The following is a 22,346-nucleotide window of genomic DNA, read 5'->3' as shown; positions in this document are numbered from 1 at the left end:
GATTGCTGGCTGTCCACCTGAAGTAGCAGTGAATGATTTTGTAGACCTGTGGGAACAGACACAAGTCCCGTTAGAGCATCACCACATACATACACACATACACAAAATCATAAATACTTTGTGGCTGAATCTACCGAACTGCACATCAAATATCTGCACTGCAGACAGCTGACTCTATTTCTGAATACATATTATACAATGCTCCCCTGGGGGAGCACTTAAGAAAACATTTAAGCAAAAATTCTGACTGCCAGTGCTACCTCTCAGCCTGCTAGGAGAATTCATACCTATGGTATGAATTTCAAAATACTGTTTCACCTTGTCCTGAGGTGCTCTCATTCACAAGATAAGTTGAGGTCATTGATGGTCTTACTCTTCCAAGATGTTTTGACGATGTACCTATGGTATCAATTTAAAGGCCCTACGCCGCCTCGTTCTCAAATGATAGCGAATGACAGGTGCAACTAGTGACAGCATCTCACATACATCGATGGTAGTATCATTTTTCTATCTGATTTTTATTATTATTAACATACACTTATAGATAGCAGCCCAAATACCACTCTTTAAATATTTAATTTAGGATATTTAAGGCACGCTAACTTGGATTTAAGCTGTTTTGATGTGCATACACTGGGAAAACTTTACATATTAGCTGTAAACTGAGAAAAAGCAACATACCCAATATTGAAAGTCGGAGTTTGCCCAAAGTTGAATCCACCTCCAGGTGCACCTGATTGGGGAGCGATAGAGGGGTTGGCAGGGGGAGCAGGGGAGGCTGAAGATCCTGCTCCGAAAGTAAACACACCTGAGGTGTTGTTGGTTGTAGCTCCAAATGCACTGGTTCCTCCAAACTGAAAGCCTCCACCTGATTTAAAAAAAAAAAAAAAAAAAAAAAAAAGGTGTTACATTTTAATGTCACAACTAAAATCACGAGGCTCGAAAGCCAGCCACTCACCTGGTGCGGGATTAGCACCTTGCCCAAATACAGGGGTGGGGTTACTCTGCTGTCCAAAGGCCGGGGGAGGATTGGGTTTGGCCCCAAAAGCTGGGGTCTGGGAAGGTGTGGCTGGGAAAGGAGATCCGAAAGATGATCCAAATGAAGGAGTTTGGTTGTTCCCGAACCCAGCAGAGGGAGCCGAGCTGAAGACAAATGGGGTTGGACCTGCAGATGGAGCTGTGATTGAAAAAGAATAGAAAACATAAATACATATGTCGATCATAAACAAATTGATCACTTATAATACCTGATGTAGATACTTCATAGTTACAGACCTGATGAGGAGGCAGCAGAGGGCGCTGCTGCACCAAAATTGAAGGTGGGAGCAGCAGCAGCAGCAGCAGCAGGAGCAGGAGCAGGAGCAGGAGCAGGAGCAGCAGCAGCAGCAGCAGCAGCAGCATTGGTTGGAGAACCGAAGATGAAAGGCTGAGCTGGAGCAGGAGCAGAAGTGGAGTTGAGAGGCGCAGCTGAGGGGGCAGGTGGCTGGCTGTCCTGACTCTGGCCAAAGATGAAGTTTTTAGCTGGAGGAGCGTCACTGGAGGCCGCAGCAGGCTGACCAAACATGAAAGTGTTTGGAGCTGCAGAGGGAGCTGGGGCCGATGTGGAGGTGCTGCTGCTGCTGCCGCTGGCAGCACCAAACAGACTGGGAGTTGGGGTGGAGGACGATGAAGTGGTGGAGTTGGTGACATTGGTTGGTTTACTTGCCAGGAAAGAAAAAGCTGGTTTTGGAGCAGCAGAAGCAGGTTCTGTGCAGGACGAGATCATGACAGAGATCAATAAAACAGCAGAAAACAGCAATTAAACCCACAGTATCCTTTTAAGGCACCAACACACATGTCATAGCAATGAAAGACAAACAGATGTTTCCAGGTTATCACACATCCTGAGGTCTTAGTAATACAATGAGAGAGTAGAATGTTTTTTTTAAGCACAAAAGACCTACACAATCACAGGGTGAAAACGTGGATACTTTGGCATCTTCTTGCAAGAAAAAGATTAAAATTTTATAAAATGAATCTACTGAACTGCAGCAAGATACTGAATCCCAGAATTGCTTAAGCATTTTTTATGATAGTAAAAGAAACTGCATGAATGGTCTAGAAACCACAATCTACCCAAAGTGCTGTTAAGTGACAGAAATTTAAGTACCTGCAGCACTTTTTCCAAAAGCGAAGGTAGGCTTTGGGGCTTCTGAAGATGATGTTTCATTCTTGTCTGTTGACTTTCCAAAAGTGAAAGCAGGTGGAGGTTGCTCTGTTGGAGCATTGAGCTTGCTGAACGAAAAGCCACCAGTGAAGGCCTGTGTAGTATCTGCATCCTTACTTGCAGCAGCAAAGAGGAAGGTAGACGGAGCAGAGGAGGTAACCGCTTCCTTCTTTTCCTCTGGCTTACCAAAGGTAAATGTAGGAGCAGCGGGTTCTTTAGCCGCCTGTGAGGACCCAAAAGTAGGGACTACTTGTGGTGCACTGGTGGCCAAACTCGGCTCCCCCAATCTCCCAAATACAGACCCGGCTGTGGCTGCTGAGATGCTGCCTGAGCCGGTGTCTGTATATGCTGTGTCACTCGAAGATGTTTTACTGTTACTATTTTCTTGAGAGGAGGGAGGCGTGAAAGTAATGGAGGATGAGGAGGTTGTCGAGGTGACTGTTGTTTTCTCTTCGGGTTTTGAAAGTCCAATTGTGAAGCCTCCCTTAGAAGAGTTGCCTTCTGTGCTAGAAGATCCAGTTCCAAACGCTATCCCACCGCTAGCTCCAAACTTAAACCCAGAACCTGCAGCAGGCTGGTCTGACTTTTTATCATCACTAGAGGCAGCCCCAAATTTAAAGCTCTCAGACGAGCTGCCAAATTTGAACCCTGATGTAGCAGTAGTGCCTTTAGAAGTGGTTTCTGATGAGGAGCTTCCAAACGGTACTCCAAATTTGAATCCACCTGATGAAGAAGACGAGGTCGACTCAGTGAGCGAGCCTCCAAATTTGAAACCCCCTGCTCCAGATGCTGAAGTACTGTCTGATGTGCCAAACTTAAAACCTCCAGTACTAGAGGCAGAAGATCCTGAGGTTCCACTGGCTGAGGAACCAAAAGTAGAACCAAAGGCTGAAACGAGAGGACACAATTAAAGAGGGAAAAGTGATGTAATGAAACAACAACACAAGAGAAAACCTTTTAGTACCCTACACACTTAACTAGTATTTACATGCTATTGAAAAATACTGCAAGTAGAGTGCATTTATTACCCTTGGGTTCCACTTTAGCTCCAGGTTTGCCTGCCTGACAGGCGACACACTGTACATCAGATGCTTTATTCTGCACAAGACAGACATCACATTCCCAGGCTCCCTCCGGCTTCTTGAACTTTTCTGCCAATCCCAACACAGGGGCACTGCTGGTTGATGAAGAGGCTCCTGCTGATGCTCCTGCACAGTCAATGATGAGATCATGAGGGAAAAAAATAAATACATTTATTTATATATATATATATATATTTATATATATATATATATATATATATATATAAGTTGAAAAACTGCAAAGGAGAGCTGGTGCAACCTAAAGCCAAGATTCAGCAACAGAAAAGCAACATTTTTAATTCATTACCTGGTTTAGCACTCGTGCAGGCCACACACTTTGTGTCCTCTGCTTTGTTCTGCACCATACAGGTATCACATTCCCATGCACCCTCAGGTTTTTTAAATTTGTCTCCAAACCCGGTGAACTCTGTAGAAACTGCGGCTGCAGGAGTAGATACAGTCTTAACCGGCGAGAAGGCCGAAGAAAGAGTCAGTGAGGGTTTGAGTCCCGTTCCGGGTTTGGCCGTTTCGCAGGCCACGCACTTTACTGCATCCGGTTTGTTTATAACAAGACAGGTATCACAGTCCCAGGTGCCGGCAGGTTTGGAAAACATTGTGCCAAAACCTGTTGTGGTTGTAGTGGTAGAGGTGGTGTTAGTGCTGCTGCTGCTCTCCAGCCCAACAGAGGTGGAGGGTGACTGTTTACTGTCCATGGATTTGGATGAAGACTTGGGCTGTGGGGCTGCGCAGCAAACACACTTCGTGTCTGACTGCTTGTTCGGAACCAAACAGACATCACAGGTCCAGTCTGCTGAGGGTTTGAACAAACCACCAAACCCCGTTGAAGAAATGGAGGAGGTTGCAGAGGTGGAGGCGGGGGCAGTGGACTGTGTGGACGTCTGCTGGGGAGTAGCATCGCGAGCTGGGGATATCTGAGCGACTGGAGAGGCGAAACCTGAAGAAACCAGAACATTAATTAAAGCAATGAACTTCAAAGTCAAACATCTGAAAATTTTTGATAACACAAAATACAAAGACTAACCAGGGGCTTTGAGAAGATCGAGGACGCTGCCCTGCTTCAAGGTCTTGGCTGGTTTGAAAGGTCCTTCAAAGTCTTCTGTGCTTTTTTTTACAGCTGCTTTTACTGTAAACATGAAAACATGAGACCAAAAACTCATTTCAAGGTTTCTCAGTTGATACAAACTAACAGGAAGCCAGAATTCATGATTTAGGCTTCAAAGAGCTCACTCCACAATTACTTCTAACAGGGTGACGTCATGTGCGGAACAGCGCTCCTCTGCCAATAAACGTCAGACACCAGCATGTGAATGTTAGAAAAATGCTTAGGCATAGAGGAAAAGTACTGAATTGGACTTGTAGTATGAAATGTTTTGCATACTCAATGTGAGTAGAAGGAAAGCATACAAGTAGAGCAGGGTGATATGGCCAAAAATATTTATCACGATATATATTTGAAAATTTGCGATAACGATATAACTGACGATATAATTGATGCGAGACAAAATACAAAATACAACTCCACAACTTTACTAGTGCAAAAAACCCATCCATTTATTTTCACTTAAACAAGCAGCTGTTTTTAATGTGCATTAAAGCTATATAAAAATTTAACAGTGCAAATGCAAATTCCTTGCTGAAAGTTTAACCAAAGGCATTTCCAGTAGAAATGGGCTGACATATCCTGAGCATAACCATGTATAATATCCACTGAAGTTAAAAAGAGGTGCTTTGCAACATTAAACTGCAGTGTGCCAAATAAAAAAAGTCAAATACATTTTTTTTTTCAGAGTGCACCATAAGGTGCACGGGATTATAAGACACATTAAGCAAAACAAAGCAGTCAGATAAATCAAATTTTATTCAACTCATTCTTCTTGCTTCCTCCGCTTCTGTAACATTGATTCATTAATGCTGTATTCTATCACAGCTGCTCTATTCCCATGTTGTTGCAGTATATTAATGACTAACCTTCTATTGTGGATGGATTATCTCAGTTGTTCTCCTGACTGAAGTTTGGTCCGTTTACAGCATCCTGCCATGCGATTGCATTTGTCTCTAACCATCAGGAACCCTCACGTTAGCTTTTACTAAGTGGAAAAGTATTAGCGTTTATCCTGCAGCTTCACTGTTTATGTTATGCTAACATAGCTGTGTCGCTAGCGATCACGTAGCACATCATTATATACCACCTAGCCCAACTTCAGTAACCCTACAAACGTCACTGCTGTTTAGTTTTTTGTCTTCATTTATGTTGGAAGTGACAGCAGAGCTGTACGTTTGAATTTTTTCAGAAATCTCTCAGTCAGAACATGCAATATCATGCTTAGGTAACTAGCGAAACTAGCGAGCTAACTTCCGCTAGCTTCCTGCTAACTTCTAACTCCGTTAAATTAATAAATTCTGTTTTCATGGATGCCTGGAAGTTAACCTTCATAGTTACACCTGGTAAAGTCCTTGGTGGGTATACTTGGTGGGTATCTGACAGACAAACACCAAACCAGTTCCACATCACTGAAGTGGCACCATTTTTACAAACTGGGTCATCCGTTTCACTCAACGATTGGCTTTCCCCTTCTCATTCTCCGTTGCCGCCATGCTTTTTCAGCCATGTGCGTATGAAGAAAAAAGGCACTGCGCATGCGCGTTTTACCCATATTCTATCGCAATATTTTCTTTTCTGATTTTTTTAATTTTCTTGCCTAACATTGTGAACGGTATAATATGGCCCAGCCCTACATACAAGTATGAGTCCATTTATCATAAATCATTTCAGTAGAAGGAACCGCGCAAAATGGGTGCTTCACTCTGACTGTACTGTGTCTTCTTTGTGGCTGCTCACCATCTTTTCTAACTGTCGTGCAGATACACATCACACTGCACAACAGTAAAATTTCAGTACAACACACATTAGCAAGTGCTCACCAGCCGACACCATGCTGCACTTTGCTCAATACAATCAAATAGTGCTGCCAGCATTAATCTTGTGAAAATTAGGTTAACGCCATAACTGCATTAACGAGGCAAATATCCATTAACGAGCTAACCGCGCTGACACGTTGACGCCTTGCTGCCCTACGCACAGGGCAATCCGCGGCAACTTGTTAACAGATTTGCCACATTAATGCAGTTATGGTGTTAACGTCATTTTAACGAGATTAATGCTGACAGCACTATTTTAAATATACTGTCACAATGTATGTGAAAGGGCCTCTGGCATTTTTGTGACACAAAACACTTACCTGCTGCTGCTATGGGCGTGGTCAGCTTTCCATTCACCATAGAAGGACCCAGCTTGGCTACAGGTGCACTAAAAGTAAATCCAGCCTACAGAGAGACAATTATCAATTTAACCTTCTAAAGCAAGGTTGTGTAATTATTAAAAAAGTAGAAAAAATACTTACAGAGGGGGAAAAGGAAGGTGGGCTAGCAGCAGTGGTTTTGACAATAGGGGAGGAAAATGTGAAAAGTGGTGTTGAGGCTCTTGGTGGATCCTGTAAAAAGTGAAAAGAAAAAAAAAAAACCCTAATTGGTGCTGACTGAAAAGCATTATTTCAGTCACTTACTCACCAGTAAAGTCAAGTTGAACTAGTTCAAAGTTTGTTTTGATGTCAATTAACAATTGAGACTCGCAGTTTTATGACAGAAAAACGCTTGGATGCTTTAAGACGTACCTTATCTGGGACTGTTTCCTTAACAGGAGTAACAGCTGGGATCTTGGGAGAGGAGCTAGTGGAAGTGTTGAGCGGCGGCAAAGGAGAAGAGAAGCTGAAGGTGGGTAATGCAGATGTGCTGATGGGAAGTAAAATGGCCGGGAGCTCTGGCACCTCCGCAACCTGCAGTCAGAAAACAAGCAGAAGCAACACGTTATACCTTTGTTTCTCTTACTGGATGAAGACTGTGATAACTTACAAAAAGATCACGATTAGATAAATCAAGATCTCACCTCATCTTCCAGACGTTTGGAGGAGGGCCGAGCACTGGTCTTCCCTCTCTTCATCTTTCCTCCTCCAGAGCTCACGCTGCTGACTGCAGGTGTGCTGGACAGAGGATAAACTGGTCCACTAGAACTCTTTGTGCTAAAAAAAACAACAACAAAAACAAACAACAAATACAGGTATAAACAACCATTTGAATCATTTAACTTGTCGTGTTTTCTTACTTTGAATAAATTGACTAAAATAAATTAATTTGTGAGATAAATTCTAAACAAGATTTTTAAGCAGGACATAAATCTGAAAATGTAAGAATAGTAAATGGACTGAGGAAACTGTTACCTCAGTTTCTCAGAGACAGGAACATCGTTCTTAAGTTAGACTTGAACCTGATTAATCAGAGTCACTGTTTTACCTTTGAGATGGACCTGGGGTCGCTTCAGGAAGCTGTGGTGATTGTCTTGTGTGCTATGGGAATAATGCAAAAACAAAGGGATTACAAACAGTTTTTATATTTGATATATTCTGACTGGCTACAGTCAAATACAGAAATATCATGGCGGGAGGCACCACCGTGCAACTAACCGTATCTCTTGCAGTCCTGTCTACAGCTCGAGTCACTCCTCCGGGGGTTAAAGTAGGCCTGAAGGACACAGAGCGGTTTCCTGACACAGAAGCAGCAGGAACCACAAGTTTTTGCACCGGTGGAAGGTTAGAGTCCATCTGGATTTAGGAGAAAAAAAAAAAATAAAAATAGAGTTAACTGAGAGGGCAGTGTTTGATTCTTGGTCTTTTCTGTGTCCATATTCAGAAACAGTTCATTCCTTTCTACTCAAAAATGAAACCGATCTGAAATGTGAACATCAACTTCTCTAAACATTAGAGCTGGGCGATAGAACGATAACGATATGTATCGCGATATAACTTTTACTCGATAGAGAAATTAAGCTATCGCGATAGACCTCGCCGCTCTTGTCCTCAAAGAAAAAAAAAAAAAGAAAAAAAAAAGGTCAGCCAATCCAAATTAAGTAGCGCAGAGCCGAACCAATCACAGCCGCAGCGTCACGTCGCGTGGCTTGTTACGTACAGCACAAGTGCCAAGCCGCACGTGTGTTTGTTTGGGAAGCAGCCAGCGGGTAATGGAGCCAGCGCGTAATGGAGGAAATGAGTGTGCCGACTACAAAAATCAACCGAGCGTGACCGAAGAGAAAACAGATGATGGTTCCAATGCCGGAGAGATTGTCAAACGGAAGAGCCATAGAAGTTCCGTAGTGTGAAGGTATTTCGGCTATTTCAAGTCTGACAAAAAACAGAGTAGCGTGCACTGTAAATTGTGCCGAAAGCAAGTCTGGAAATACAATAAACTGGTGCATGCGTCACACTGTGCGCCACGTTATTGTTTCGGTGAAATGAATTTCTACAATACTGTTACTGTTAATTGTACTCTCTGCAGTGTTTAAATGCTTACATATACACAGTTACTGTCCCTCCACACATACGACTCGGTTCTGCTTCTATGCCCCAGCTTTGTTTACTTTTTCCCACCGAGGCTTCTAGACTTCTGATTGGCCAACATTTCTGCACGGTTAGGAATCTAGCGCCACCTGCTGCTTTGGCATGTTCATAGCAGCGTTTTCCTTCATTTCTGCCTTTATGTGTGGACGGGATTATTTTTTAAAACGAAAACGGAAAATCTCCGTTTTCAAAAATACCCGTGTACGTGTGGACGTAGCCTCAGTCTCTGACTGGAAGCGCTAATTCGTCATTCGGCTTTTGTCAGACTAAAGTAACTGTTAAAACTGTTTGAAAAGCTAAGCTATACAACAAGGAGAGATTGAGAATTTCCTTTTAGTTCTCAGTTTATTTGATATTGACAAAAGTTAGTCAGTTTTGTCTGTTCTTCTGTAAAACAAACTAAGATTTATTTTTAGAATTAATATTTTGTTTCTAAGTGGAATTGACAATTTAGTCTGTTTCGTTTGTTCTATTTTGAAACTTAAACGCTTTAGCGGCTGCCTTTTGTGTAGTTTGCAATATTTGCCTTTATTTATCTGAAAAAGTCTCATGTTCCTTAAGTACATCTACCCTGTTGAACTTATTATGGGAAATAAATATTTAAATAAAAACAAGCTGCTGATTATTTCACATTTTACTTGTGAGCAACGGCACATTTAAATCTTACGAATATAGTTATTTGGCTTATATCGTGATAGATATCGTTATCGCCTGAAATGAAAAAAACATATCGTGATATGAAAAAATCTCATATCGCCCAGCTCTACTAAACATACATAAAATTGTACTTCAAAGATAACTTTATAGCAATCCTTCAGATGCTGTCATAAAGAAATTGCAATGTGGACCCACAGAGGACTGTCAAGATTATATTTTAATTTAAAAATATGGGGTTCGTATCAGGATTGCTTATGTAAGACTAAAAGAAAAACAAAAATAAAATACCACTGCCTCAAGAGGCATAACCAAGAAAATTCTAGTAACTGCTTGGTTATATTTTGAACCATGCCAAGAGTAAAACAGAAATTACACATGAAAGCCCTGGTTTGGGTAAGCAGGGTTTCTTGTTCAGACCTGTAAGGGTGAATACACCATTGTTCTGCACTGCAGCTGTTACAGCTGGCAACGCCTGACAGTTATTACTGAGGACAAGTTCATTCCAGAGCTGGCACAATTTAACAATGGACAGCACTTAATACAGCGCACATTAACACCATTTCATGAGCCTGCCAGAGTTTTGCTCACAGGTGTGTGAGGACACATAAGAGATACACACAGAGTGAGGAACAGCTGAGGAGACTCCCGTTAATAAGCGTAAAGGAGACCAAACCGGTAGGGGACAGAAATGACATGAAGACAAATTGCAACAAGTGCTGCTGCACTTGTACAATGATCTCCTGTTTGTATCACTAAGCACACTGCAGAGGACACTTGAGAAATGTAGATGTTGATCTGCAACCACAAGCTTTCACCCACATTCAACACCGTTATTAACGAACCAGAGGTACAAGGCTAAAATTGGACAGCTATGAGCTAACTAAAATTTTGATGGCCACATATATTCTAAAACTGGTACTTACCCGTTTCCTTTTAGACAGGAGATGTAACGCATCTGGATTTACACCATCCACTGGCTGCAAGACAGAACTCAAGTGAGAACTTTTTGGGCTGGATGTGGTGTCAGTATAACAAAATAATATAAACCAGCTTCTCAATGTCTGGGGTGTTTATCCTCACATCATGTGCTGCAATGTACAAAGTGTCACAGATGTGTATGCTGAATATTAAAAGCTCTTACTGGTGACAGTAAGGGGGATGAGGCTGCTGCAGGGATTCGCTTGGCATCCTGTAAATGAAGACAAATAAATGTCCATCAGGTTTAAAGATTTTAAGCAGGAACACCTGCCAGAACATTTCGACAATGTTTATATTTGCATATTCACTTCCGTGTGGGACACCAAACTAGTATAATAAAAAGTATAATTTCATCTTGCATGTGTGTACTCACAGCAAGTGGGCTCGACATGCGCTCCAAAGACTGCAGGATGCGTCTGGCTGTGGCGCTGGTTACCCCGCAGGGCTGAGCACCAGCAGGCTTGGCCTTGATCTGTCTCCTCACCGGGGCCTGCATATCAGATAAACTACTTCAGTCTACAGTTTAATCAATATTCAAACTATAATGTCAGTATCACAAACAAACAACTTACTCCAACATCTTAAACATGCTCTATGCAACATTTATTGTTTATTAAACACAATTATTGCCAATATATGAGCATATTATACCTTTAACCTCTCTAGCATTTTACACCCAACAGCGTGTGGACTGGTGTCTGTGCGCAGGACAAAAATTGAATGCTGTGCCTCCTTCTCATTCACATCACCAAAAGTAAGCAACAACAGCTTTGAAATGGATTCCAGTAACCACTTATATATTTCCTTGTGTTGCCAAATACACCGTTTACAGCGATATTTTCATCATCATTTGTATTATGGTGGGCAATCTTACATGGCAACACATGGATGCAAACAGAAACATGAATACCAGAATGACGAGTGGAGCTGAGACAGAACACACATTGTAGCTCGGAAAGAGAGAACGGTGAGTTGAGACAAATGAAGGATCTTACTGCTAACCCAGGAACTACCTCTGTATCAAGAACTTTGTTTAGTTACAGAAAGTCTGACAGAGACCAAACTGTACTTTGCATATTATGCTGCACAGTGGTCCGCAAAACGGGCCACCACAAACCTATTCGACCACCTATGAAAGAACCATATGAACGAATATGGAGCAAGTTTACGAATGAGAAACAAAAGAACCATCACATGGTCAAAATAAATCCTAGAGTGAACCTTTAAGGTACAATGTTTATATTTGATGTTTTGTATAATAATATTTTATGCTGGGTCTTTAATCATTTAGTTTTAAGAAGTATTTTAGACTTTATAAAGTCGCATTTTTACATTCTTAAACAGTTGCTCATGAGTTTTAAATAAAAGAGACAAATAATCGTATATGAATGAGTAATGTTCAGTCCTGAGTACAAAATTTCTCATGTAAAACAGAAACATATCAGGATATGAGATTTTAATCATACCACACAGTCCTAATAGCTTCCACCAAACAGACTCCAACACAAACTCAACAAACACAAAACTGCTGTGGTTTTGAGTGCCATTTTGCCAAAGGCAACATTAGCAAACAATCAAGCCAAGGTTGGCTAGCTACGTGCTACATCTGGTACCAATCACTGTGGTCACAAAAGCAGATAATCCTAACATCAGCCAGACAAAAAAAGAAGAAGAAGAAGAAAAAAAAGGACTTTATTAGATAAAACTGTCTACCTGGATAAGCCGGACTACATTACACTACCATAACAACAGTCTATATTAGCAGGGCATTCATGTGTTTTTCTGGATCAAATCCGACCCTCAGAAACTACTGCAAACTACTACAATGTTAGACAATCCAAAAACTCCTGATATATAGACACTTTTTATTACAAGATTAAAAATATACTTCAGTGCAACCCATGTTTTCACTGTTTTATTCAACACAAGCTACATTAAAAATAAATGCAAGCACACCTGTAAATGTAACAGAGTGAATGCATGAATATTATGTTTTACAAGGGTGTACCAACCAAATAAAAAATAAATAAATAAAATACAACGCATAAGACCTACTGCGATAGACTGCTACTCGGTGCCATGGTAACAATAAAAGCTTCTGTTTTAACACCATACATGACCATCATCTTGCTCACCTGATACGGTGTTCCAGGACGACTGCGCAAGCTCCTGACTGCAGCTGCACCACCATAGGTGGTCTTCCCGGGGTAGAAGGGTGAATCTCCAAGCTGGCTAGAGTTCAGCACAGTGCTGTTTAAAGTGGACTGGAACGGAGGAAGGTAAATATAATTCTGAGTCATTTTTTCATACATTCCTAAATTAGTTATTATCCTAATTTATGAGAGGGCTATTTGTTATGATTTACTTTACTTTAACTCATGAAATAAGAAAAACATTTCAAAATAAATCAAGTGCAAAGTTAAACTGCAAATATGTGTTATAGTGCCTTCAATATACAATGAAAGTCAAAGGTATACTATGACTTTTACTGGTCAAACCATAGCTTTCACATATTCTTAGAAGTTAATTTATTATAATCTCATGTGGTTTTACAGGGAATTACTAACTGTTACATTAGAGCTTCCTAAAACATGTCCGACAAGCTCAGACTTGTATTAGGCGTTACTCTTACTTTTTTGTTTAAATATTCAACTGTTGTTTTGTCTTATTAAAATCAGAGCTAGAATGAACAGCAATGCTACTTGCTATGAATTGGTTGGCCTCAAAAAGTAAATGTAAAGCAGCCTAACATTACTAAAGTAATCTTGTAAACAAGATATTGTCTCTTAGAGGGATAGTAACAGTGATTTTACATATTATCTAGGGCTGCCACGATTAGTCGACTATCAAAATTGTTGACGACTAATTTAATAGTCGACTTTGTAAGATCCCAAAAGATGCAGGAATAAGTAGTAGAATTTAAGAGTGTAATAGCGGACTGAAACAGAAGATGGCAGCACTGCATGTACAAGGATGCCAGCTGCCGTTAAACCCCGAAGAAGAAGAAGCTGTGTCCCAGAATTCATAGCGCGGCCCTGCTCAGTTTCCAACAATGGCGGCAGCTAGTTAGTTTTAATATTACTCTTATTATTCTTTCTGGGTCACAAAATAAACGTTTAGCATATTTTCAGGCGAGAATGTAGCTGTGTAAACCTCAAATATCTGCTCAGTTTATCAAGACACCACATATTTTCAAAAGCGCTCCGACGTTTTCGGAGACGTCTGTTACCCACCAGCTCGATAGCTAGCCGGGGTTCAAGGCTCACTAGAGCCCGTGAGAACACCGAACTCCCGGCAAATTGTTTTCAAACCCACCGCCCTCTTTCGCTACTCAGGTCAAACGTGATGTACAAGTCACTTAGATAACTTAACAATGTTGTTTGGCTTTTTTCAGTATTTTATTTGTTCCTGAGTAAATCGGTTTGGCTGAGATTAAAGTTATAGTTTTCACACAGATGTATAAACGTCAAGCAGACAACTGATCATCAGAAGTGTGAGATGGTAGAGAATATACTCCAGTGTCCTGTTATATTTTAGATAGCAAGGAGCAGATGGCTGAGTTTATTAAACTTCACCGAGACAATCAGCAAATTTCATTAAAATGTAATAAACTATCATCTTGTCTTTATTTTTAGTTAGCACATACCTTAAACACTTAAAACTGTAAGCTAATGATAGTTATATAAGAGCAGATGCATGCTGGTGCAATAAGCTGTACGTTGTACGTCCAATAGATGCATGATCTGATTAGTCGACTAATCGTAAAAATAATCGGTAACTAGTCGACTATCAAAATAATCGCCCTAATATTATCCAACAAAAATATCACTGTAAATTTATAATTTAGAGCTCGAAGGATCAACATTTGACTGCACTTCGAAGCAAAGATCAGCACATTTACATGAAGCTGTTGTGATAAGCAAGCTTCACCCAATCATGTTCCTCACTCATCTCATGGCACCCTGGTAAAACATGTATGAAACTCTTTTTTTAAGAGCTTTTTAGAAACATTACATGCTGAGAGATTCAGGATCTTGTTGGACAGACAAACACTCACATTGGATGATGTTCCAAAGACAGACAGGTTGAAAGCAGGCTTTTTCAGGCTGGACTGGGAAGGTTGAGGTCCAGAGTTTGTTCTGTCTGTCTCCGGGGACCAAAGCTGAGGAAGTGATGCCGTTTTAGAAGTGGGGACATCTGAAAAAGAAAGAGATACTGAAAATCTCTATAATTCAAGAGAGCACTAGTGTGTTAATCTAGCTTCTAGCCGTGGCTCTATAGGGCTTTGAAAATCTGTCCAAAAAGTGTGGGATATAAAATGTAATTTATTTATTTATTTTAATTACAGCACTTTGTTTTGGTTATGTGGCTGAGTTGTTTGTATATACTAGATCCCCTCTACCTGAACTGCCCATCCACATATGCAATACTTATTTGATTGCATTTTAATCTAAAAATGTATCCAAAAAGCAAAATCACCAGTTCTGCTTAGTCTGAGGCGAGAAAAACAATGTTTATAAGAAGATCATAAAAATCAACTCAAATTATAACTTTTACGTCAAATCTGTTCAGACTCCCTTTCTTCATCCTGTAATTACCTTACTAGCTGTGCTAAACATGGTTTCATCCCACGAACAAACAGTATTCAAAGGGTAGAGTCCTGGAATAAAGAAATCAGCTTTGCATATGCAAATGTATGGAAGTCCAACACATTGCGGTCAAGGCTATATATGGGGTTGTAGTTGTGTGTTTACATTTAAACAACAGTAGCCAAATAGTCTGAACACAGACCGGTTTAACGGCACAACAGATCCAAAGAACTCAACACTGAGGCTCAATTCACTCATCAACTGAGAATTAAATTTCTTCTAACTGCTCCACTATCTCAACCCACTTTGGAGGAAAAGCGAGTGTATGCAGAACATTGCGGATTTCATGTTTGTAGCTGCCACTTTTTAAATATTTACATTATGTCAGATTACATTACAAAACACTTAAACACACAAATCTGCCATCTATTTACCCTTGTCAGATGCACGGGAGGAGAATCCACTTGTGGTGGAGATGTTATCATCTTCATGCTGTGACAGGTTATCCTTAATCTCTTTTACCAAGGAAAAGCCAGTGGAAAAGGGTCCAGGGGCTGAGGAGGTGGAGGGCTGTGAGAAGAGGCTACTGGAAGCCCCCAAAGTTGGGGAGGAGGCATCCAGTGGGGTGAAGTGGAGATGGGAGCGACTAAGAGGAGGTCGCGAGAGCACATATTCCTGAAAGTTCAGGGATGCTCTGCTTGTTGAGGGCTCTGTGTAAAAAGGACAAATGTGACAGGTGAGCTCAGCAATACAAAAAAAATATCACCACTAACCATATGATCTGAAAGACCCCTCACCTGTGTTACTAGTACTTGGCTCTGGGGAGTCACGTCCATCGAGGGGAGGTGGTCCCTCTTCGCTACCATTAGGAGGAGGAGGCGGTTTGCAGTTTTGCTCTGTCCCATGTATATCCACTCCTCCTTCAGGAGCATCGCCATTCTTGAAATATTTCTGCAGCCAGGAAGGAACGATGCTCTTTACTGTGTCTGTCACTCGACTGATGAGGCCTGACTGCTGCTGATAAAACCAAGAGGAGGGGAGAGGAAAGAGTCAATAAGGGTGTAAAATAAATAATATTTAAATTAAACATAAAAAACAAACCAAGTCAGTATTTGCAGCTGTTTCATTTGAAAATTCCTTTGACAACTAGCACTGGACACTATGCAATGTATGTAAAATAAAATTCCCTGCTAAAAGTGTTGCTAGTTGAGTCTTGTGGATTTTTCACTTTTAACACCAAAACACAAAAAAATCCCATACTCAGTCAAAAGACCTAATAAACTTGTGGTAAATCAACTCCACATAACCGAGTCATAAAAACCCTGGACATTGCAGATTAGCAAACTACAGCTATACATTGGATTTTTTTATTTGAATCAAGTGCACAGCCCGTCATTTGCAATGAGACTCTATTCGTCTTCACTGGCGCAAAACAAAACAAGCACAGAAATTGGGTCAGGCACTGTGCATGCTTCTGTGAAACACTGAGCAAGTGACGTTCTGCACTGTACTCAGGTCAAACACTGGATGAATTCCTGTCGATGCAGAGGAGTCAAATCTTCTAAATACCATGCATAGAAAGTAAATGCATTTCAACACCCAGTTATACTGGGACACACATTTTATGATTTGTAACTTTTTTAAGCCATCTCTGAGAACAAAACAATCTACAATTAATTTAGTTCCCCTCATTCTTGTCTCCCTACTCGGTAGCTCATCAGTCTATGCAATTTAGCTCTGGGCCTTGTATTCCAACTTCCCCATCTTGGACTGCAGTTGACAACAGCAGTCCTTAATTTGTCCTGCAGAAGAACTGTGATTCACTTTAACTAGAAACTACAGCAACTAGAGAGCTTGGTCATGGACCTCTACACACAGCTCACTAAGGCTACAAAGCGAGCTCGACCATTAGCAACTGCAGTCCACAATGATGAAACTCATCCACAGCAGGAGACACTCAGTGGAGAGCAGCTAATTAGTGCTTAGTGATTTTTTCCGAAATATAAGCTATGATAATGCACATTATCAGAAGTTTAATTATTTATGAACATACTACAGGTGACAATTTGTGTAATTATTAAACCACAATAAACATCGGTCATAATTTGACATCTTTGAGTTAAAAAGTCATGGAAAACAATTAAACACAGATAAATTAAACTTTTTTTGCATGTTAATCTATAAGTTCTTACATTTTAGAATTTTTTTTAATAAAAAAATTTGAACTTTATACAGGTTTTCACATGGCACGTTACAAGTTAAGAATTTATGCCCATGAGCAACTGCTATTGCAGTGTGCATATACTCCCTGCCTCTGCCACAAAATACAACCTAAACACGAGGAACACTGTGCCCTCATTGATAGCACTCTTCTTGTTTTAGTGTAAAGTAATGACATAACTGTAGTTCTGTCTCTTTGGCATACTGGCAAGCTAATCTTCATACTAAGAAGGTAAAAAGGGTGTTTTCACATATCGATCTTGGGAAATTTTTCTACACATTAATCAATTCAAATGAAAAATATCCACCCAAAAGTTTGTGTGAGGTCAGACTGAGCTGATGTGAGGACAGTCCAGTGCACTATTGAGCAGTCTTGCCTGCGTCCTAACTCATTTATGCTCTGCTAGCTTCATCAGCTAAACCAAACAGAATATTTCCAGCAGTGTTAATATGTCTGATATGAACTGTTTCATACTGACTGCAAAATGTGAGAAAAGGAAACTTCAGAAAGCATCCTGACCAGAGACACCAAATGTGAAAACAGTTCCAGAGAGAGGACTGACCGATCTCTCAGCCTGTAGCTAAGTTTAACAAGAACCTGCCAAATTTGAAGCTATGTGGCAAATAGACTTTCAGCACACAGACCATTTTACTTTTGGTTTGTTCTTAAAAACAAAAGAAAACAAAAAAAAACTCAGCCTAGCAGCCTTATTTTCAGTGTGTAACCTGAAACAGCAGGTGAAAAGATTAGTCTTCTTCAGATTTAAGCTTTTTGAACAGGTGATGTGATAAGTGACTAAGTGGATTCTAAATTGGTGGTCTTTTGATGCAAGAAGACGTTTATTGAAAACATTTATTTAATGTAAAGTCTGGTGTTATTGCTGTACTTGGGTGTCTTCATATTAAGACATCAATGCTGTTTGTGATAAGAGAAGGCAGAAAAGGAAGCTCTGAGGAAAAGCACCAGCTTGCAAGTGCATCTTTTGGAGACACCATGTACCCCGCAGTGACTTTCAACACTTGATAAGCTATATATGCTCCTTCCTTCCTCCTTATCTATGCCACACACCTGTGGGGCACCCTGTACTTTACCCTGTGTGCAAATACACTAGTGTATTCACATGTGTATAAAATGTGAAAAATGAGCATAAGCACCACCATAGTGTTGCTTTTTAAAAAAAAAAAAAAAAAAATCATAACTGTAGACACAGTAGCATAGCTAAGACCCAAGAGTGTTGCACGAACTGCACGTCAACCTCGAGAAGCCTGAAGTGAACAATATCTAATTAAATTTGTGCTCTTATAGTGAAGCCAGCCCGACTGTTTTGAAGAATTGCAATCCTAGAAGTGAATCAAGACAGAAACAGCACAAACACTGCATGTCTTACCAAGCTCCTTCTGCTTTCTCAACAAAGTGTTGTGTAAACAAAACTGATGATGAAAAATTAAACCTATCTTTTAAACTGTAAATAAGATTTGGGTAATTGTTGTTTGAGGGTGAGTGAGACTTTACTTAAATATGAAAGTTCAAACACTTCTGCATCATGTGCTATTGAATCGATGCACAATTTAAAAAGACTTAACCTTGACTCGCATGTTACAGAGATGAAAAACTATTCAACTTCTTTTTGTGTTTCATGCCACAGTTTCATGTACTTGTCTTCATTGTTACCATGAATGCCATTTCTATTTTAACACTATGTGCGAAGTCAAAAGGGTACATTGCCATGGGATCAATGCTGAATTATGCAAAATCTGGGTTGCTGATTATGTGAGATATGCTGTTAAGAGCTGTAACATGACACTGGCACGACAACAGCAGAGCTTGGAAAATTACATGAATCTTCTTTTTCTGCTGTTGGTTAACTGGTGCTTTTAGGTAGAAGTGTGAATGTTTTTCTGTGTATATGCATTATCCCTATAACAGTCTGGCGACCTGCCCAGGGAGTACCCTACCTGTCGTTCTATGACAGTTGGGATGGGCTCCAGCCCTCTGCCCTTGTGACCCTGAATTGGATTCTGGTCAATTAGCAGCTTAATAAATCACTGCCACAACTTGTAAAGAGTCAAACATAGTCGTATGAATGCAATCAATTATAATGCTTGATAGAAACATGTTGATTATACTTGATTTGTGATATTACCTGATCCAGAGCATCAAACACGGGAGGAAAACAAAAACCATGAAACCCAGAAGAGTCGAATTAAAAAATGTGTAGTATTTTGTTTGTATAATCAATATATCTTGATCATTAATAATATCTATCCAAAATCCTGTCTTACTTGAAAGTCATAAATGTGACAACTTTGTGCTGGTGCTGATGATTGTACAACTACGACTATTAAAGACGATTGTCAAGGAAAGTCGATTGTATATTTCTCGAAAAAAAGAAAGAAAGGAAGAAAGATTTCCAGTTAATTTGCACTCCAGTAGCCAATACACTTGTAGTTAACTGGAGTTTTTTTTTAAACTGACAAAAACACAAAAGTACACAAGATAGTCTTAGCCACCATTAAGATCACAGGGTGGTCTTAAAGCCAACAATACCGCTGTCCAGGCGGCAAATATACCCACTAAGGTAACCATGTGGGTTTCCAAGCAGCCAATGCTCTCTGCGCAGTTCAGCTGGCTTTGATTTGGCTAACGGTGCCTAGCACTTAAAAGGTTTCCACCCAGCCCACCAACACAAGCTTAAAATGGAAAACAGTTATGTGTACCCCGAGACAGTTGTTACTTAGAACCAAACCATCTTGCCACGTCTACCTGCAACAGTATGACGCCTCAAAACTTAAGAACCGAGGACAACAATGCGCCGTTCCCCGAAACTAGCGTCCACTAGCACTAGCTCCATCGGCTAACGGCTAGAATCCTACTTCCTCGCTTTCTACGAACTTTGTTAACAGTTAAAAACTCACGACTTCAACAAATGTTGGCCATCTCAACTTCTCGCATGTGAATGAGCACTTAATCAACACTCGTAACCTAATGTAAATGACACACCGTGTTGCGATTTGACTGTCAAGCCCGCCTGCTTTTGCTAACCTATGAGCTAGTTAGCTAGCCTTTAGCCGTTAGCATTTCCTGTGCATGCTAGCAGCGCGTGGAGGCCACGAGCACTAACTGCAGGCCACAAAATGTCTCCAACTAAACAATAACAAGACCTCAAGAATACAAGCATTACAGTCACTGTACGGTCCTCGAAACGGGCTTTAAACTTAAATTGTTCATTCTGTTTACCTGTTTACTCTTGGCGTAAGGTTTAGCGGCAATATGATATCTCCTGCTTCTAATTTTCCCTCCACCCGTGGCCGCCATGGCTCTGTCGTCTGAGTATCTTTCGGTGTTTCGGCGCCGGATAGCTGTCATCCAACACAGTAGCCACTCTCAAAGGAACTATGGGAAATGTAGTTGCACAACCTAACAAAGGAGGTAAACTCGACAGGTCAAGCCTATGGCATCATGGAGATAATTATTATCATAAGGGTAATACGAGTAATTATAAGGACATTTGTACATTTACATTGACCAAAAAATAAATAAATAAAAAATCACAAGTATACGGTTAAACAACATATATTTGTAAGGGGAAAAATGAGTTTTTTTCCTTTTGTCTAGGCATTTTCAGGATTTTTTTTTAAATGATGTTGTAGGGGGGAGGGATATGGAAGCTTGTTTCTGCCACTGAAAAAAGAAAAATATTTTCTGTTGTCTGTCATTCCAAATATTGACTTAAGAATTCCAAATAATTTCAGGTTACACGTCTCTGAGATTTTGAGACATTTTGAGATAAGGACTTTAGATTTTGACTCAGATCTGCCTGGCAAATGGTGGAAGTAAAATTTCATAGTAGTGGGAAGCTCACCTTATGAATGTTTGATCATAAATAAATACAGTAAACAAAGAGTTTAATTCAACACAAAGGTTTCAAGAATATTTTGGTTTGAAGAAGTGTTTAACAAAATGGTAAATTATTATGTTTAGACCTTTTACTTAAATAAAAGTAATAATCCAACTAAATAATAGTGCAAAATTGTAAAAATATAGGCTTATATGCATTAAAAGTAATAACTGTATTGTGGTCCGGAATCATATGCCAAGGTATGCAGGAATGTATCAACAACACACATCTTCACTACATCCATGAATCTTCTCTGTGAGCTTCCTCTTTTCCTCCTTCCTGGCAGCTCCATAGTCACCATCCTTGGTCCCATATATCCAGTATCCCTCCTCTACATGCCCAAACCATCTCAGCCTTGCCTCTCCCTGTGGTTTTATTTGGCAAATATTTTATGACAGACACCCTTCCTGATGAAACACCAACAGTTAACTTAAGTAATAAAAAAATACATTAAAGAACAATTAAATAGTAATTCAGATAAACGATAGCTGCTACATCACCATATTTCATCTCACAAACAATTTGACCCATTTTGATTCTTTATAACAACGATATGTTGGATTTCACTGTGGTAGCTGGCAGAACTAAATGAAAAGGTGACTCATAACCATTTCCCCTTCAGACTCCTGTGGAGGCTGAATTAAGCATTCCTGTGTAACTTGTATAATGTGGTGTATAAATTACATCTTTCTACACATTAAGAGTAAATCAGATATACAACCAATGCTTTGCTTTTTACACTCATTGATAGTTATATTAGGTACACTTGTTTAATCAGCCAAACACATGGCAGAAACTCAGTACATTGAAGAATGTAAATATGAAGACAATGTCAAGAAAAAACGGGCATCAGAACGGGGAAGAAAGGTGATCTAAGTGACCTTGAACATGACATGGTTATTGATGCCAAAAAAGTATGAATATTTCAGAAGCTGCTGATCTACTGGGAGATTTTCTTGTAAGTGGCCGTTCTCTGGTCCGTGATGTCAGAGGTCAGAGGATAATGCCGAGATTTCAACGAGCCACTTAAAAGGCAAGATGCATGTAGAAGAGCATCTCTGAATACAACACACCAAGTTTTAAAGCAGAAGAGCACACAAGGTGCTGCTCATGTCCGCTAAGAGCAGGACGAATCTATGTAACAAAAGGTTAAAGAAGCTCTGAAGGCAACCCAATACTAGAAACATGCAAGTAATAAAATGGCAGTTGAATATAGCTTTGCACTCACAAAATGTGTTGTAGAAAGC

General features: G+C 40.2%; 1 protein-coding gene across 2 annotated transcripts in view; it reads right to left on the bottom strand.

Annotated features, from left to right (window-relative positions):
- The window catches only part of nup153 (nucleoporin 153), a 22,231-nt gene extending 1,664 nt beyond the window's left edge, over positions 1–20,567 (bottom strand). The window contains exons 1-22 of one of the 2 annotated variants that reach the window (XM_085395386.1): positions 20,439–20,567; positions 15,778–15,997; positions 15,415–15,690; positions 14,449–14,588; positions 12,527–12,655; positions 10,765–10,881; positions 10,555–10,602; positions 10,337–10,390; positions 7,827–7,964; positions 7,657–7,709; positions 7,253–7,385; positions 6,981–7,142; positions 6,711–6,800; positions 6,549–6,633; positions 4,331–4,432; positions 3,596–4,243; positions 3,235–3,414; positions 2,150–3,094; positions 1,276–1,746; positions 959–1,177; positions 682–868; positions 1–46 (exon numbers count right to left, since the gene is read on the bottom strand). The exon at positions 1–46 is cut by the window's left edge and continues 1,664 nt beyond it. In XM_085395386.1, the coding sequence (XP_085251512.1) occupies positions 1–46; positions 682–868; positions 959–1,177; positions 1,276–1,746; positions 2,150–3,094; positions 3,235–3,414; positions 3,596–4,243; positions 4,331–4,432; positions 6,549–6,633; positions 6,711–6,800; positions 6,981–7,142; positions 7,253–7,385; positions 7,657–7,709; positions 7,827–7,964; positions 10,337–10,390; positions 10,555–10,602; positions 10,765–10,881; positions 12,527–12,655; positions 14,449–14,588; positions 15,415–15,690; positions 15,778–15,997; positions 20,439–20,567 (4,572 nt within the window). The remainder of the gene's footprint in view (positions 47–681; positions 869–958; positions 1,178–1,275; positions 1,747–2,149; positions 3,095–3,234; positions 3,415–3,595; positions 4,244–4,330; positions 4,433–6,548; positions 6,634–6,710; positions 6,801–6,980; positions 7,143–7,252; positions 7,386–7,656; positions 7,710–7,826; positions 7,965–10,336; positions 10,391–10,554; positions 10,603–10,764; positions 10,882–12,526; positions 12,656–14,448; positions 14,589–15,414; positions 15,691–15,777; positions 15,998–20,438) is intronic. The other variant, XM_085395388.1, reaches the window with a different exon arrangement.
- Positions 20,568–22,346: the final 1,779 nt, after the last annotated feature.

Source organism: Rhamphochromis longiceps, linkage group LG22 (genome assembly GCF_057381845.1).
Source record: "Rhamphochromis longiceps isolate RC_006_pf linkage group LG22, R_longiceps_female_GT1.1, whole genome shotgun sequence".
NCBI lineage: Eukaryota > Metazoa > Chordata > Actinopteri > Cichliformes > Cichlidae > Rhamphochromis > Rhamphochromis longiceps.
Note: the sequence above shows the minus strand (reverse complement) of the source record. Positions and strands in the feature narration are given on the sequence as shown.